Source organism: Leguminivora glycinivorella, chromosome 20 (assembly GCF_023078275.1).
Source record: "Leguminivora glycinivorella isolate SPB_JAAS2020 chromosome 20, LegGlyc_1.1, whole genome shotgun sequence".
Lineage (NCBI taxonomy): Eukaryota > Metazoa > Arthropoda > Insecta > Lepidoptera > Tortricidae > Leguminivora > Leguminivora glycinivorella.
The window spans coordinates 12,770,666-12,788,591 of NC_062990.1; the positions used below are offsets into that span (position 1 = coordinate 12,770,666).

The window sequence follows — 17,926 nt, forward strand, 5'->3', positions numbered from 1 at the left end:
AAAGCCCATACATTTCAGGGGTACGCTTTTTTGTATGGGTTTTGTCTATCCCGTATTAGGTCCTTGCGTACCAATTATTTTGTTGGTGTCAAAAGGTCTTAACCCTTAAATGCATAGTGATGTATATATGCATCATGCATTTTGACTATTGACAGCATGTCAAAATTCCAATTTGAATAAATATTTGTCAAGGTCATGCATTTAAGGGTTAAGCATATTATTGCCCTAATACGTTATAAAATTGTATTATAACTCGCTACGATTCAGTTTTTTTTCTATATAATAATATGAGTTAAAGTTTGTTCCGCTTAAATTCGACTTTACCATTTTCTAGAATTTTTATTTTGATAGGGTAAATAAATAAAGTAGATGTATTATTACTTATTTTTATTTAGACTATACACGATTGCTTATTGATTTGTGAAAAATGTCACATAATACATAAATTCATCATTTTAAACAATAAATGCAGAAGAATTAACAGTCTTTATGAAATACATGTCTTGTCATTTTATTTATCTGCTAAGTACATTTTTGTGAATTTTCAAATAATTTGAGCTTAATTTGCTTTTAATAGTTAAATTACCATGGATAGGTTTTTAAATAGTATTTTATTTGAATTAATCTCATATCTAGAATGTACGGTTAAATTATCTTACCAGAAGTTGAAATCATAATAATAGTAAAGGGAATCATACATTTTTACAATAATAATTAAATGTCAATAAATTAACTTGCGCGGGGTCCCAGTTTTCTTAAGCACGCGAGACCCTGAAAACAAAAAAATAAAATGTGTTACGTCTTTCACAACAACTATTAAAGCAGTCAACATCAAAAGTTACTTAAAGTTACACGTCTAATTAATTATAGAAGCTTTATAAGTTAGTTAGAATTAATAATGAAATATAACTCCATACTAACCCACCCCCATTTTAGGAAGTGAGGGGTTAGAAAGAGACAAAAAGTAGCCTATGTCACTCTCCGTTCCTTCAACTACATCCACTTAAAAAAATACGTCAATTCGTCGCTCCGTTTAGCCGTGAAAGATGGACAAACAAACACTTTCCCATTTATAATATTAGTATGGATAAGTAAGAAGTATAAGTATGGATATACAAATACATACATAGGAAACATCCGTGGCTTAGGAATAAATATCTATACTCATCACACAAATAATACCCATACCGGGATTCGAACCCAGGACCTACCTGCTGACCCAGACCGGTCGTCAAAAGGTTTTGTAGAACTTATAAAGACGCATTTACCTCTGGTAACATTACTCTGTAATATAAAAGTTGGTCCAAAGCGTACCTGCTCTTGGTACTCGGCGCGCGAGAGCCAGAAGTTGTCCCGGTTCTTGCACACCTCGGCGAGCACGGCGCCGCCGATGAACACCATGTCCTTGCGCCGCGGCGGGTCCTCGATGCGGATCTTGAATTTCTGCAATCACAGCCAACAAACTTGATAATCACGTGTCTGAACCAATCTAGGAAGAATTCTTCAATGGACTCATCATGAAAGTAAAGCCAGGTTTAGACGAGCAATTAAATTTGCAGAAGTTGACTTCCACGAGTGACTTGCGTCGTGTAAACAGCTAACTTCTGTATTTTTTCAACTTTCGCTAGCTTGCTGCAAGCTCTGCGTGTAAACATCAAAAAATAGACTCGGCAAGTAACTTCTGCAATTATCGTAGGTTGTACAACTTGCACGTTTAGACGAGCAATAAAACTTGCAGAACAATACTTTTGCAATGTAATGTCCATGTGTAAACAGTCGCTGCAAGTTGACTTCTTGCAAGTTTTACAACTTGCAACACTTGCCGCAAGTACAACGTGTAAACACATTTTAGATATCCCTGCAATAACTTCTGTGTTTATTTTGTCGACGGAATAAAGTTTTCTTGCTGGCATGTCGGATAGAAAAGTTTAGATCCGTGACAAAGTCATCAAATTGATATCGCACTATGAGCAACATGGATAATTATGGGACACAAAGTGTAGATTATCGAAACAAAATTAGGAAAAAAACCGGCCAAGAGCGTGTCGGGCTCTGAGTAAACCTTTATTAATTTTTAAATACCTATCCAACAATATATCACATGTTGGGGTTGGAATGAAAAAAATATCAGCCCCCACTTTACATGTAGAGGGGGTACCCTAATAAACAAGGATCGTTAACTGCGAGCGAAATCCATTGAAGTACTAGGGTTGCTAACTGGTTGTCATACGTCATTTCAATGAATTTCGCTCCCAGTTAACGATCCTTGCTAATAAAACATTTTTTCCATTTTTTATTTTCGCACTTTGTTGGCGTGATTGATATACATATTGGTACCAAATTTCAGCTTTCTAGTGCTAACGGTTACGGACGGACGGACGGACGGACAGACAGACATGGCGAAACTATAAGGGTAGGGTAGTTGACTACGGAACCCTAAAAACAGCTTTGCTGCAGCTAATCTAGCAGCAAAAAGCAGGCAGCAAAAATTGTTTTGAACTTGATAGGTTCAGTAGTTTTTGAGAAAAATACGGAAAACTACGGAACCCTACACTGAGCGTGGCCCGACACGCTCTTATCCGGTTTTTACAATTTTTTTATACCGTGAAGGTTCTTCTTCTCGTAGTTCGATTAATAAATTGCGTTGTATTCCTATAACATCTCGTCTTAAAATCCAATCTTTTACCCCCTTCCGATTCTTCCGTGTTTTCTTCCCAACTACTATTATTATCGCCGCAGATGCACGCAATTTACTATGAGCGGGCATTTTTAATTTGTAAATACTTGTGGTATAATCGCCAACACACTTATCCCATTTAAACACGTATGCAAGAACTTGCCAGGAAGATCTTGCTAATAACTTCTAAAAAAGACTTGCGACAGAAAAATTGCAGGTAGTCTAAACAGATCAACGATTTGATGCAACAAAAGTTACCACAAGTTATTGCTAATATAAACAGTCCTGCAAAATCTTCCAGCAAGAACTTGCTTGTCAGCTTGCAGATGTAACTTGTGCTACAAAAATTGCATGTAGTGTAAACAAAAACGCAAGTTATTGCTCAATTTATTGCAGCAAGAACTTGCTCGTCTAAACCTGGCTTAATAGAGAAATTAAGTGAGTGTTTTCAATGAATAATGTGGGCCAATCCCGGCGGCACTGCAATGCCGGGCCGACCCGTGACGGGAGCGGAGCGAGCCCCGAACATCCCGTCGGTTTACAAAAATCAGTTTAATATACTGGTCCCTCAGTGAGGGAACTTTCAGATATTAAGCTGAAAAGAACAGATACTACACTTTGATCTTAGCCAAAAGGCCGAGAAGCGATAACTATACAAACTTACTCGAAGAGGGTCATTGAATCAGGAAAAATCTTAACACCGCGATGTACGATTTCCACTGGAGGAGCACAGCGACATCTAGCGGGAATTTGGGTAAACCACATACCCAAGTGCGCCCCAACTATTTTGCACCTTATCCACTTGACAGTCCTACGATAGCATAGTATCCAAAAAAAAATTCCGGTAGACAGTCCTACGATACCTTACTATCCAAAAGAGGGGATGGAGACACAGTTGATTAAAGTGACATCTAGCGAAATATTGCGGCATTATTTACTTATTTTCTTGATACAATAACGTAGCCTAACTACATAGTTTGCTACAAAAAGTATAGATGGCAGTGTACGCTCGTTACTTAGTGAATGAAAAAATAAATTCGGCAGTGCCTTGTCAAACTCCGCGTGTTTGTGTTTGATTTTGAATTTGTTTAATTTTTTTTGGATATCTTCATGAGAACTGTATGTGTTGGTTGTGGTATCATTATAAAGGTAAAATAGTATATTTCTCTAATACGTAATAAAAAAAGGGGTCATCGCTCAAAATTTCCTGTAATTTAAGTAATAGTCAAATAAAAAATTTCTTCATTTTTTTTTCGATTACATAAGTTTAACCTTGATTTATAGTATATAATCATACATATTTTACTATCACTATAATTTTATTTCAAGTACTGTACGTTCATTTATACCGAAGTTTTTTTTTGAACTATACCTTGTGTAGTTTAGAAGATACAGACGTTTTTGTAAAAAGTTGTGAATGCGCAGCGCGCTGCGCGCGTCGCTTAAAAACCCGGACGGTTGACCGGAATATGGTCGCGCGGGCTGGACTGTCAAGTGGTTATACCAAGTAGATAAGATATAAGTCACTAACCGCGAGTTTATCCGTGTCGTTTCTTAGTACCCGCTCTAGGTAGAGCTGCTTGATCTCACGTTCGAGTCTCGAGGGGAGGCCGGGGTACATAGTAGAGCCCCCGGACAAAACGATGTGCTTGTACAACTCGTTACGCATGTCGATGTCTGCCGCCTGTATAAAACAATCATATTTAAAATTCTATTTTAGAAACCTATAACCTAGAAATAATAAAGTGAGATAAATAAACTAAATACAGGTACTCAGGAATATGCACTTTTAAATCAACACTTTTAAACATTTATAAACATAAAATGTTTATTGTAGTAGAATAAAAATTTATGGAATGATATGCATCTAATAAAATTGAAAATAAAAGGCAGTTTCCCTGACATTTTTCATGCTTAATGAGATTATGGAATTCAACGCAATAATATAAGTTAGGACTAATAAATGGACGAGTGGAATACCACTCAAAGATAATTTCTTGCTACTTGACACTAGATGGCGCTAGCAGTACTAACCTGAATAGTGTTGAAAACGAGCTCGGCGATGCCCTGGCCTTCCACGTTGATCAAATGCGGTTGGAACAGCGCTTCTGGTGCTTCGAACCGCTCGCCGCCAACTTTGATAACGCGCCCGTCTGGTAACTAGACAGAAAAACAAAACTTCCAAGACAACTGATTTTACAAACTTATTAACTTTTATGAGTTCTTCTTTCACTCTGTTTTTAACCCCCGACGCAAAAACAAGGGGTGTTATAAGTTTGACGTGTCTGTCTGTCTGTCTGTCCGTCTGTCTGTCTGTTTGTCTGTGTGTGTGTCTGTCTGTGGCATCGTAGCTCCCAAACGGATGAACCGATTTAGGTTTAGTTTTTGTGTTGTATGCATACTGCATGTACGTGTCTATGAACAAGACTTTGTTGACATATGTCTATATTTTCTATTGTCTTTTCATTCCTTAAATAGATATTGTTTTAGAAGCACGCTTTTCTATTTATTCCCGTTATTCCCGTAGCGTAGTCCCATATTTCACATTGGCGACGATTTCACTTTTTGTCTGAAAGCTGAGTTAGTCGGGAGTGTTCTTAGCCATGTTTCATGAAAATCGGTCCACTATGTCGCGGTCGGGGGTTTTTTCAAAATTTTAATTTTGTGGTTATAATTCAAGCTATTCGCCCCTAGATGGCGCTAGTAGTACTTACGTAATGTGTTTAAGGCGAATTCAGTGTCATTTAATTCTGAATATTATACTTACAACATAAGGTTCAACTAGTACAGTGGTCTCCCAAGCCAGCCTCTGTTCCTGCTCGATGTTGTAGCCGATGTAACAGAGCTTTTCCTTCATCATCCGGACTGTCTCGAAGTCAGCTGAATGGTTGAACGCGTAGCCACGAAGGAGGAGCAACTGAAATCAGTAAATGTAATATTTGAAACACGTCATCATTTAAGAATCTGCTCCACACAAACTAGCATTAAAAGGGAAAATATTAAAATGGGTAAATTGCGTATCAAACGGCCTAAAACGGGACCCAGTGAAATAGTGTCCGACTAACTTAAGTTGGCGTCGGTTTTGACAGCATCGATGCCGACGCAAATGTTAATGAAATCCATTCTGCTTTAAGGTTAAATATATAAAAAATATAATATGATCTGAAAGATAATCAACCTTATAGCAGAATGGATTTACCCAGTTTTGAAGTTAAGCGACACAAATGTTAATGAAAATATATGACACTTCTATGAAATTTTATAACCTTACGGCTCAGCCACGACATTGGTCTAAGCGCGACAGCGGTGAGCGGCGGCCATACATTGGAGCGAGACACAGCGATGGGACTTTTCATTCGCACGTATGGCGGCCGCTCACCGCTGTCGCGCTTAGACCAATGTCGTGGCTGGGACGTTTAACCTTGCGCAGGTAGGGCTATAAGTGCTTGCAAACTTGGCATGGTCCTACTCTGAACAACAATATCAGAATAGGATTATTAGTTTTATGACAATCCGAATCCAACCAACTTTAGGGCCCATTTAAACGGTACGAGAACTCACATACGAGTTTTATTACATTACGGTATTTGATAGCTGTACAAAATTGTATGTAACCTCAACAGCCCGCAATGTAACTAAAATCGCATGCGAGTTCGTACGCCGTCTAAATCAGCCGGTGTATCATGCTTCTAATTTTATCACTTATCCACGTGGATAAGACGTCTGTCACGCTTTAGCAAGTATGTCAGTGTGAGAGTGACAGATGTCTTATCCACGTGGATAAGTGATAAAATTGGAAGCATGGTAGGCCGGCAGGGCTTAGTTTTTGGTACCCCCTAAACTGCCGCAAAGTTCTTCATTTTTTGTCTGGCGAAGGCGTGTCATTCACTCATGGGGTGTCTAACAGTTTCCTCTTCGCCACATATGCGACACGACAATCAGTGTTGCTCAGTGTTCCAACTTACCTTAATAAGGTACCAAGTGATATCACTTTTTGACGACCGGTCTAGCGCAGTCGGTCTGCTGTGCCTGTCGCCTGCTACGCCGGGGCCCCGGGTTCGAATCCCGGTAAGGGCATTTATTTGTGTGATGAGCACAGATATTTGTTCCTGAGTCATGGATGTTTTCTATGTATATAAGTATTTACACACTATATTATATCGTTGTCTGAGTACCCACAACACAAGCCTTCTTGAGCTTACCGTGGGCCTCAGTCAATCTGTGTAAGAATGTCCTATAATAATATTTACATTTATTTTATCACTGCCCGCTATATCTAGCCATCTAGTCAAATGCGGTAACGCAAACTCCTACACGGGGCATAGATATATGACTTCTCCTGAGTGCACCACTCTAGAATAAGTCTAGTTTTACACCAAAAGTCAACTTACCTTAATAAGGTACCGTGTGATATCCCTGCCCGCTATATCCAACCTCCTAGTGAGATGGGGTAGCGCGAACTCCTCATATACGGGGCATATATGCGTGACTCCGTCTCCTGAGTCGACCACCACCCCGGAGATGAGACCCTGGGCGTATAGGGTCAGGACAGCTTGGATGGCGATGTAGGCACTGTCGAAGCCGTATTTTTCGAACATCACCTGTAAGTAAAGCAGAATTATGTAAGATATATGACTATTGTCAAGAGGGCGCAAATATTGGCTCTAACGCTGAGCATGGCCCGATAGGCTCTTGGACGATGTTTTATCGTTTGATTTCTGCAACCATGCCAGTTTGCAGCGTTCTTGAGGCAGACCATAAAGCCTCCGCCACAGATAAAGCATATTGATAGCGGAGCGGAATGCGCGCGCATTCCGCGCTCGTTAGTTCCCGCCGGCGTCCGTGGGCGCAACGCCAGCGTCCGTCCGGCGCAGCGCTATCATTGGCTACTCTCACAAAACGCGCATGTATGGCCGAGCTTTAACTCCACAAGTCCTTACCTGCACAATCGTTTTTCAAACTAATTGCCTACTCAGCGGGGTTGTGTGTACTAACTACTGTACTCGTAACGTATCTATCGATGACTGAGCAAATCCACAGACATGGTGAACAACAATTATAATATTATAACTTCGTTTCGGACCCGCAGTTACTTTAAATTAGTAACATATTTTCATGTTTATTTGTGGGCCAATCCCGGCGGCACTGCAATGCCGGGCCGACCCGTGACGGGAGTGGAGCGAGCCCCGAACATCCCGTCGGTTTACAAAAATCAGTTTAATATACTGGTCCCTCAGTGAGGGAACTTTCAGATATTAAGCTGAAAAGAACAGATACTACACTTTGATCTTAGCCAAAAGGCCGAGAAGCGATAACTGAACAAACTTGCTCGGAGAGGGTCATTGGATCAGGAAAAATCTTAACACCGCGATGTACGATTTCCACTGGAGGAGCACAGCGACATCTAGCGGGAGATTTAGTAACTAAACTCGTAGTATACTTGAATGTGTCTTCAGTCAATTGTACTCATTCTAGTAAGCATGTGCACATATTGCATATATAAGCGACAATCAGATATAATGAAGCGGCTAAGGTGGTCGAAAATATCTGAACAACGCCTTTATTAAGTACCAGTTTATGTGTTCAGTTATTTTAAAGCACTTTGGGCGCTATATTGAACGTTAGAGGCCGCAGTAAATTAAATTAATCTTAAGATAATAGAAATACCTCGATCCTCGATCGATACCTCGGTCGAGCGCTGGTGGCCTAGCGCTAAGAGCGTGCGACTTTCGATCCGGAGGTCGCGGGTTCGAACCCCGGCTCGTACCAATGAGTTTTTCGGAACTGTGAAATGTCATTTGATATTTGCCAGTCGCTTTTCGGCGAAGGAAAACATTGTGAGGAAACCGGACTAATTCCCAAATTGGTCTAGTTACCCTTCGGCTTGGAAGGTCATTTCGTAACACAAGTGCCTAAGCTAAATCTTGGGATTAGTTGTCAAAGCGGACCCCAGGGTCCAAATGAGCCGTGGCAAATGCTAGGATAACGCATGAAAAGTACCTCGATCATCTTTTCCCTGTTTTTAGTAGGGTTCATCGGTGGTTCCGTGAGCAGTATCTTCGTGTCGGCCGGTTCCACGTTCATCTTGCTCGGCCCAAACGTGTAGTCCCACACGTGGCACATGTCCTCCCAGTTTCGGACAACCTGAAAAATTACAATTACGCAATGATAATAATTTATTTAATAGAAATCTTAATTGTTAACTACATAGTTGTCGAGTCCTCATAATGGTACCATTACCTGTATCAGGAGAAAATCGTTATATAAGTCGTTATGTATTTAATATTGCATTGGGGGGGGGGGCTACCCTATACGATGTATAGGGGGGGTCTAACGTGTCTTATTTATAACACATCGGGCCAAGAACTCGCCAGTAGGGTTCATTTTTAATTACGGGATGCTTGGCATTGAATGTGTTAAAAGGGATGATTTTTTTTTCTTCAAATTTTATCTAAACATCACAAGGAAGAGAAATTTTAAAAATTCTAATTTGAAAAACACACAGCAGACAAATATCTTAGTGCCGTCAAGTTCGATTGTATTATATTTTGCAATGACATAAGCATTCGCCTGTTTGAATTGATTGCTTGTTTACGTAATTCAATAATACAAATAGACTTTAAAAAAAATCAGAACGATATAGAAGCTAAGCGACTCAATTTTTAAGGCAGCCAGAGCTCAACGAGGGTGCGGCGTGCTGATGACGGGTGGACTTACGGAACTGACTTATTCCGTCTATTGTCCTTTGAGTCGTCGGCAACCCGAACCCTCCTTGGAACTTGTGCACTCCTTTTTACTGTGTATTTAACACAGCAAAAGGGAATGTACAAGTTTCTAGTGGGGTGGCAACGCGCATGTGACACTCTTTGAGTTGCAGGCGTCCATAGGTTACGGTGACCGCTTTCCATCAGGCGGACCATACGCTTGTTTGCCACCGACGTAGTATTAAAAAAAAGTTATTTGGTACTTACTCCATTCTCCATAGGGTAACTGACTTCAAGCATAGACCTGAGTTGAGACGCTTCATCTCCCACCATCAAGTCCTGGAACGGGAATCACATCAGTTAGAGTACAGCCAAATAGTGGAGCATAACAAACAACAGGCTTAGTTAATGCAAGTCTGGAAAACGACACAAAAATAAGGAAAAATGTTGCTGCTGTTTACAGTATAGACAAAGAGGATAGAGTATTATAGAGAGTTACTGTCGAAGTAAAATGTGTAATCACAGTGCATAGACTGCCAACTCTTGACACAGGCTTAAAACTTTTGAACCTCCATTTTGACAATTTGGCCCATATTCTTAGCTTGATATGTGTTAAAATGTCAAATATTAATATTAGCGCCATCTAGCTGAGCGTACCCCAAAGGTGTAACGCCATCTTGGCCACCGTACCTTTTTTTGTATGGTACTGAGGTACGTTTTTTTCTTAGACTTTATCTGTCTATCTCTATACGGAGTCTTCTATGGTATAATAGTCCATAAAACAGAAATGCATATTTTTTCAAAATTTAACTTAAGGTTTTTTAACCACTTGTGCAAGAGTTCAGAGAGCTGGGAAACTTAAGGTAGCCATGATAGTATGTTGCCCGTGACGTAAACAAAACAACCCGTCACTCTCTAATTAGTACAGCAATCTAAGGAAAATATACAAAATAATCCATACTAATATTATAAATAGGAAAGTGTGTGTGTCTGTTTGTTTGTCCGTCTTTCACGGCAAAACGGAGCAACGAATTACTTGAAGGGATGGCATAGGCTACTTTTTGTCTCTTTCTAACTCCGACTTCCCTAAAATAGGGAAGTCGGGGTTAGAAAAGTCCCTTTCAGTCCCAAGTTTGTATTGAGCATTCAGTGATTTTTGAATGTAACTCGAGCGAAGCCGCGGGCAAGAGCTAGTTACCTATATATGGCTGGATGCTGATACGCAATGTCACAAATTACTTACACATTATTGCGTATTCAGCATCTAACTGTAATCCATACTAATATTATAAATGAGAAAGTGTGTGTGTCTGTTTGTTTGTCCGTCTTTCACGGCAAAACGGAGAGACGAATTGACGTGATTTTTTAAGTGGAGATAGTTGAAGGGATGGAGAGTGACATAGGCTATATTTTGTCTCTTTCTAACGCGAGCGAAGCAGCGGGAAAAATCTAGTTGTAAACAAAAACTAAGTAAAAATCTAGAAATGCATAATAAAATGTCACAGTCAATTATTGGATTTTAATAATATTTTAATCAATCAATAAAGATGAATTCTTATGCTTATTTCATGAAATATTTACTAACCCTAAACAGCAGCAAGTGAAGTGAAAGAATTGTTAATTATATGATATGCAAACTATATTACAGCTTATAGAAAACATAAACAAATCCACAAGCCAAGTTCAGATGCTTGTGTGTATGTCTATTGTGTACACATTACTGCCGTTTAAATTCTTGTCAAATTAAAGATTTTCATGGAAAAACAATTATTTGAAGCACAATGTGAACCTTTTATCATCATAAATTCTAATTATATCTCCATAAAGGATAACCTAGATTGGAAACAGTATAAATTCAAAGCAAAAAAAAAAATGATTTTACAAATGAAACATTGGGTGGGCAAGCACAGTAGTGTGATAAAGTCTATCGCGTCAGAACATCCCTTTCGCGCTTATAAAAGGTACGAACAAGACGCAGCGACGCGATTAACTATATTGCGCTACCTTGCTTGCCAACCAGGCCAAAATGTTTTAAGGCTGATAGGGCCTAACCTAAGAAAATGCACAATATTTAAAATAACTATTTCAGTATTTAAATGGCAGTAATGTGTCTAAAAGTTTTAAAAGTTGCTCTAAAAAGGAATCCCTAGAAGCAGGCCATGGAAGCACTATATCTAATCTATACATGTATGTATAATCTATAGATACATGTGTATCTGTGCTAGGTGCCTGATACCTTTACCTGAACGACTTCGGGGTCAAACGTCTGCGAGCGTGAAACGTCAATGTTTACACACACATAGTTACTTACTAGGCTATATAGGTGTACTATGAAAGTTTTTGGAAACTAGAATGAATTTTGGAATAATAATGATATACTAGAAAATTTTGTGTTTTTGTCTAATAATTTAAGTTGTATAATTCTTTCATTTACCTGTTTTTCACAGACTATTATTCTTTTATTCTTTTTTTTCTATTATATTTTTATTCTTTTAGTGGTTTTACATTTTTGAATTCGTCACTCATCGTTAATTCGCTTCTACTCATTTCCTCAAAGGTTGACTGGAAGAGATCCCATTAAGGGATAAGTCCGCCTACATTGTATATTACTGACTCTGTAACTGTGTCTCTTTTGTTTCCTTTATGTACAATAAAGCTTATACATACATACATACATACTATTATGTTCATAATAATCATAATTAAATCAGAGATCGGATAACTGGGTTCATACGACCGGTCTGGCGCAGTCGGTAGTGACCCTGCCTGCTACGCCGCGGTACCGGGTTCGAATCCCGGTAAGGGCATTTATTTGTGTGATGAGCACAGATATTATGTATATCATTGTCTGAGTACCCACAACACAAGCTTTCTTGAGCTTACTGTGGGACTCAGTCAATCTGTGTAAGAATGTCCTATAATATATTTTATTTATTAATTAATTTATTTAATGTTAATAGAAAAATTTAGTATTTTTGTCTAATACTTGTTTCATTTATCTGTTTTCACACACTTATTATGTTCATAATAATCATCATTAAATCAGATCAGAGATTGGACATCTGGTTGTCATTCTAACAACATAAGCTTCATTATTCTGAAAACGTCATACAAATGACGCCCAACTGTAAGATCTCTGATCATAATTTATGTATAAGTATGTAACTGTATGACTCGTAAGGGATTACCTAATGTTTTGTAAACAAAAACATTTGAAGTCATATGCTAAAGTCCAGTTACTGAGATTGAGATTTTTTGAAATGGTAATAAATGTGTTGTAAGTAATTTTTAAATATTGAATCTTACACTTACATGTTGGAGCCACAAAAAGATGATAAACGTGAATTATTCCTATTACATTCTTCATACTCAAAAATTCATGTTTTGAACAATTCGTAACAGAACACAAATTCAATTCACATAAAACATTTTGTTAGCAATGAAACACAAATGTTATTCTCATATACACATGCTGAATACTTTACGAACTCACTCCTATAGTAATGTCCCGTAACTGTAAAATTATTTGTAATTTAAACATAAACACTAAATAAACTGTATAATAACAAATATGAATATGGATTTATCCCAGCCTAGATATTAAGGACAACAGTATAATATGATTGGTGTTGAGAAATAACTAGCTGCTAGTCCTAGTTACTGTAAACCATTAAGTCCCAGACCAATTTTTCCCATTTAGAATCGGGAACTTTCTTTTAAAACTCGAATTTCATATTATGAGGATAGGGACCAGGGCCAGGGTAGTGACCAATGATTGTACATAAACAAATTAAAATAAACTACATATATATATATGTATATATATGTTTAGTAAAACCAGGAAATCATCATCATCCTCCTTGCGTTATTCTGGCATTTGCCACGGCTCATGGGAGCCTGGGGTCCACTTTGACAACTAATCCCAAGATTTGGCGTAGGCACTACTTTTTACGAAAGCGACTGCCATCTGACCTTCCAACCTGAAGCTGAAGGGTAAGGTCAGACTAGACCTTATTGGAATTAGTCCGGTTTCCTCACGATGTTTTCCTTCACCGAAAAGCGACCGGCAAATATCAAATGACATTTCGCCCATACATTCCGAAAAACTCTAAAAACCAGGAAATATGGTTCAATATTAACAATAAAATTATAATACTTTTCCTTAACTATTTAATACAGAACTTCCTGAATATGAATCATCAATAGTCCCAACCAGCTATGCTCATGTAATATATACTGTATGTTGTCATTTCAAGTATAACAACACATTATTGTGGGCATACTTACAATGAGCTATGTTGTACACACATAAAGAACGTAATTAACCAATAAACAACTGTAAACGTCAATACAAATACTTGTTTCTTCAACATGAAAACAACAGAATCAAAATTGTAGTTTGGTAATTGTCTAAACGAAATAGTATGATCTTCATAATAAGAACAAACGTAATTTTGAACATACCTTAACATCAATATCGCCAATCTTGTTCTCCGCACGAATAATGGGCCTGCCCACCATCGAAGGGAAAATAAAAGCCGGAAAATTGCTTCCTGCATAGCCGCATTTCACGAACTACAACAACAGAAAATGAGGATCTGATGATTCAGTGATATCACTACTGTCGCAGTCCGGAACTCAGTATTTCGCTGTTACTTACACCGGTGCCGTTGTCGCAGACGATAACTTTCCTTCCTTGGTCATCCATTATTTAGATTTTAGACGAAAATCACTGGATTTCTTATAAATACACAGCCAAATATGAAAATATAAACGAAACTATTCCAATGCCACCCGCACCGAACCACCCAAGTTTCACTTTTTTTTAATGGTATCTGACAAATCTCTACGACATGTAAATTTTATACGATAAAAACCTTTATGTCATTTGCTATAAAGGGTATATTTGCGTAACGTTAGAATGACACACCTCGCAATGTCATATATTGCCAGTTCAAAAAAACATGTGTCAAACTTATGGTGCTTGCACAAGGAGCTTATGGTTTTGATAGTGATTTCGATAACGATGAATTTAAAAATATGTGTCGTTCGTTCTATGCGTAAAGGATACTTATTACTTATTCTTATTCAGCTTTATGGACTTACTTCTGTAGGAATTTAGGATAAAAAATGTCCTCATTGCATTTGAAGCATAATTCCTGGTACAATTTATTTATGTGACGAACGCGGATATTTATTACTGAGCAAATTTTATCTATCAACGAAGGATGAGCGGGAATGGCATCATCGGCGTCAAAAGAGCGTTTTGCGCTGAGAAAAACTTACTTATTATAATTGTTTTTTTTTTTTCTCAAACATGCAATGAAATATTGTCTTTACGTTCCTTAAAATGGGCTGGGAAGTATCGCTTTTTGGGCGCAACAACTCGAGAGGACTGTAAAGGAATTTCATATTATTTTTCAGGCCTAGGCCTGCAAAGTAACTTTTTGACGTGATAACGTCTAATAACTCGTTACTACGGGCAGCATGCACGAAAAAGATGACGTCATTGTCCCGTTTCGCAATATAGTTTTTGCGCCATCTATTGGCGCGCGTTGGAACTAAGCGGCTGATCGATGCGCTCGGTATGGTTATAGCGTGTGGCCTAAGTAAAGCACCACAGCTGGGACAGATGGCGCGCCCGTGTGTTGTTCTCGTTAAGCTGAGTTTAGACCAGCAAGTTATTGCTGCAAGTTTTGAGACGCAACTATAGGTAAGAGTGAGTGGCAAATATCTGCATCTCTTTCTAGCATATACTTCTGTCTCAAAACTTGCAGCAGCGCCGCAGAGATGGGCAAATCGTAATCGATTCCGGATTACACGATTACTTGATTTTACTTTGTAATCCACTACTGGGTGTTAGATTACTTGTAATGTAATCAAGTGAAACGGTAAATTACCATTACATATAAAGGAATCACTAATCATCTACTAACTATACTACTATTACTATTACCAATAATTCGGAATCATAGTCGATTCAAAATAACTGAAATTATTGACTTGATTACTTTCAGATTACAAATATGTAGTACCTCAGATTGCTGACTGTCACTTTGACACAAAAGTCATCATGGGTGTCGTAAAATAGGTTTTAGGGGGTGCTGATTCCAAAATTAATGACCAATTTGGAATCTGACATTGCTGACTGTCACTTTGACACAAAAGTCGTCATGGGTGTCGTAAAATAGGTTTTAGGGGGTGCTGATTCCAAAATTAATGACCAATGTGGAATCTGACATTGCTGACTGTCACTTTGACACAAAAGTCGTCATGGGTGTCGTAAAATAGGTTTTAGGGAGTGCTGATTCCAAAATTAATGAACAATGTGGAATCTGACATTGCTGACTGTCACTTTGACACAAAAGTCGTCATGGGTGTCGTAAAATAGGTTTTAGGGGTGCTGATTCCAAAATTAATGACCAATTTGGAATCTGACATTGCTGACTGTCACTTTGACACAAAAGTCGTCATGGGTGTCGTAAAATAGGTTTTAGGGAGTGCTGATTCCAAAATTAATGAACAATGTGGAATCTGACATTGCTGACTGTCACTTTGACACAAAAGTCGTCATGGGTGTCGTAAAATAGGTTTTAGGGGGTGCTGATTACAAAATTAATGACCAATGTGGAATCTGACATTGCTGACTGTCACTTTGACACAAAAGTCGTCATGGGTGTCGTAAAATAGGTTTTAGGGAGTGCTGATTCCAAAATTAATGAACAATGTGGAATCTGATATTGCTGACTGTCACTTTGACACAAAAGTCGTCATGGGTGTCGTAAAATAGGTTTTAGGGGGTGCTGATTCCAAAATTAATAACCAATTTGGAATCTGACATTGCTGACTGTCACTTTGACACAAAAGTCGTCACGGGTGTCGTAAAATGGGTTTTAGAGGGTGCTGATTCCAAAATTAATGAACAATGTGGAATCTGACATTGCTAACTGTCACTTTGACACAAAAGTCATCATGGGTGTCGTAAAATAGGTTTTAGGGGGTGCTGATTCCAAAATTAATGACCAATGTGGAATCTGACATTGCTGACTGTCATTTTGACACAAAAGTCGGTATGGTTGTAGCGTGTGGCCTGAGTAAAGCACCACAGCTGCGAATATTAGGGTTCTAAGATTAGTAAATGGCACTAGCACTTTAATAAAATTAACGCGTGTCTCGCAAACGGTCTAGGATACAAAATGACGACTTTTATATAGGTATAAGTTAGGTTCGTTAGGTATCTTCAAACGGCCGAAGGCTCCTATTCTGTGCAGTTTCTGTAATAAGCGGGGCTCCGTCGATATCGCTTTCTGTCTTTGGCGCCTTAGTAATGCTACGGGAAAATTTTGCAACTTTGCACCACTCTAACTCCTAAATTAGTAGGTTTTAAAAAAACTTTAATTTATAAAAGATGCTTATTTTAATGCATTCTTTCTAATAAGAACAAAACACTATGCTAGAAAGAGTGCAGAGGAAGTTCTGTAGGCACATTTACAAACGACTGTACGGATATTACCCATATATGTATCCATCTCTATTCGTAACAGGAATGGTTGGTCTTCAAACTCTAGAAACCAGACGGAAACTGCTGCATATTATGCATTACCGCCAACTGTTTCACCATAGAGTAGATGACGCATCCGTGCTTGAGAGAATGGGGCTGCAAGTGCCAAGAGCGAATGTGGTGGTTGGCATGCCGGGCGCGGTGCCGGCGCGGCGGCGGCGGCGCCTGTTCGCGGCGGCCGGCGCACCGCTCGAGCCCGAGCTGCTCTTAACCGCATCATGTTGGAGACAGACGATATTGACATATTTTCTGATAGTTTTAATGCTAAAACTCTTAAAGTAGACGAAACCCAGAAAAGCTTTTTTACGACATTTTAATCTTCTAATATTATGATCCCTGATCAGAAATTCGCTGTTAAAGTTATTCGGTTTCTTCATGTTACACCCTGTATATAGTTTTCTGAGTACCTACAAGCAGAATATTTAATAGTACAAGTACAGTCAACCAATTTTATTGGAACCCTAGGCCACTCTACAACCGTGTCGAAATAACAAGCAGTAAGAGATTTCTTACAATCTGATTTATAACGTCACTATGACATAGTTCTACAGTGGCCTAGGGTTCCAATTGGTCGACTGTACAGAAGGCCCACTGCTTTGATGTTCACGAAATGCCGCCTTTTTAAATGCCTACAAAATTCTTACAAAGAAAAGAGCCGCACGTGCGCAGCGTCCGACGCCAGGGTTGTCTATGGATTAAAACGAACTAATACTCAGATAAAATTTTGTACTATTATATTCAATCTTGGGTACTTTCTAGGTATATATACAGAATTTATATATTTTTGTTTAAGTTCCAACATCACAAGCCTTATTGAACTTTTCCGTGGGACTTAATCAATAGTAGATCTGTGTAAGAATGTCCTATTACCTTTTTGAATGGCGTGACAACGAAAGTTTGGAGGTTGACCAGCTGTTTTTTGAACCTTCGTCTTCAAATACTTTAACTGATTTAAAAATACACGATCCGTCAATTGTTTCTGAG

At 38.6% G+C, this 17,926-nt stretch overlaps 1 protein-coding gene and 2 non-coding genes across 4 annotated transcripts; all 3 read right to left on the minus strand.

Moving 5' to 3' along the window:
• Window positions 1-541: 541 nt before the first annotated feature.
• On the minus strand, window positions 542-14,202 carry LOC125237151 (actin-related protein 2). Of its 2 annotated transcripts, XM_048144129.1 has the most exons (11): window positions 14,042-14,202; window positions 13,846-13,956; window positions 12,875-12,895; window positions 9,649-9,720; window positions 8,678-8,821; window positions 7,069-7,278; window positions 5,445-5,594; window positions 4,712-4,837; window positions 4,209-4,361; window positions 1,315-1,443; window positions 542-771 (listed from the first exon to the last, which is right to left on the minus strand). In XM_048144129.1, exons 1-11 carry the CDS (start codon window positions 14,087-14,089, stop codon window positions 730-732), a joined length of 1,206 nt encoding a protein of 401 aa, XP_048000086.1. In that variant the 5' UTR covers window positions 14,090-14,202; the 3' UTR covers window positions 542-729. The 2 variants fall into 2 exon arrangements, with proteins under 2 accessions (XP_048000086.1, XP_048000087.1); XM_048144130.1 differs by lacking the exon at window positions 12,875-12,895.
• Window positions 3,133-3,325, minus strand: LOC125237254. The gene has a single exon (XR_007178315.1). It is a non-coding gene; the product is annotated as a U2 spliceosomal RNA (small nuclear RNA).
• LOC125237257 lies at window positions 7,798-7,990 on the minus strand. Its single transcript, XR_007178318.1, has one exon. It is a non-coding gene; the product is annotated as a U2 spliceosomal RNA (small nuclear RNA).
• Window positions 14,203-17,926: the final 3,724 nt, after the last annotated feature.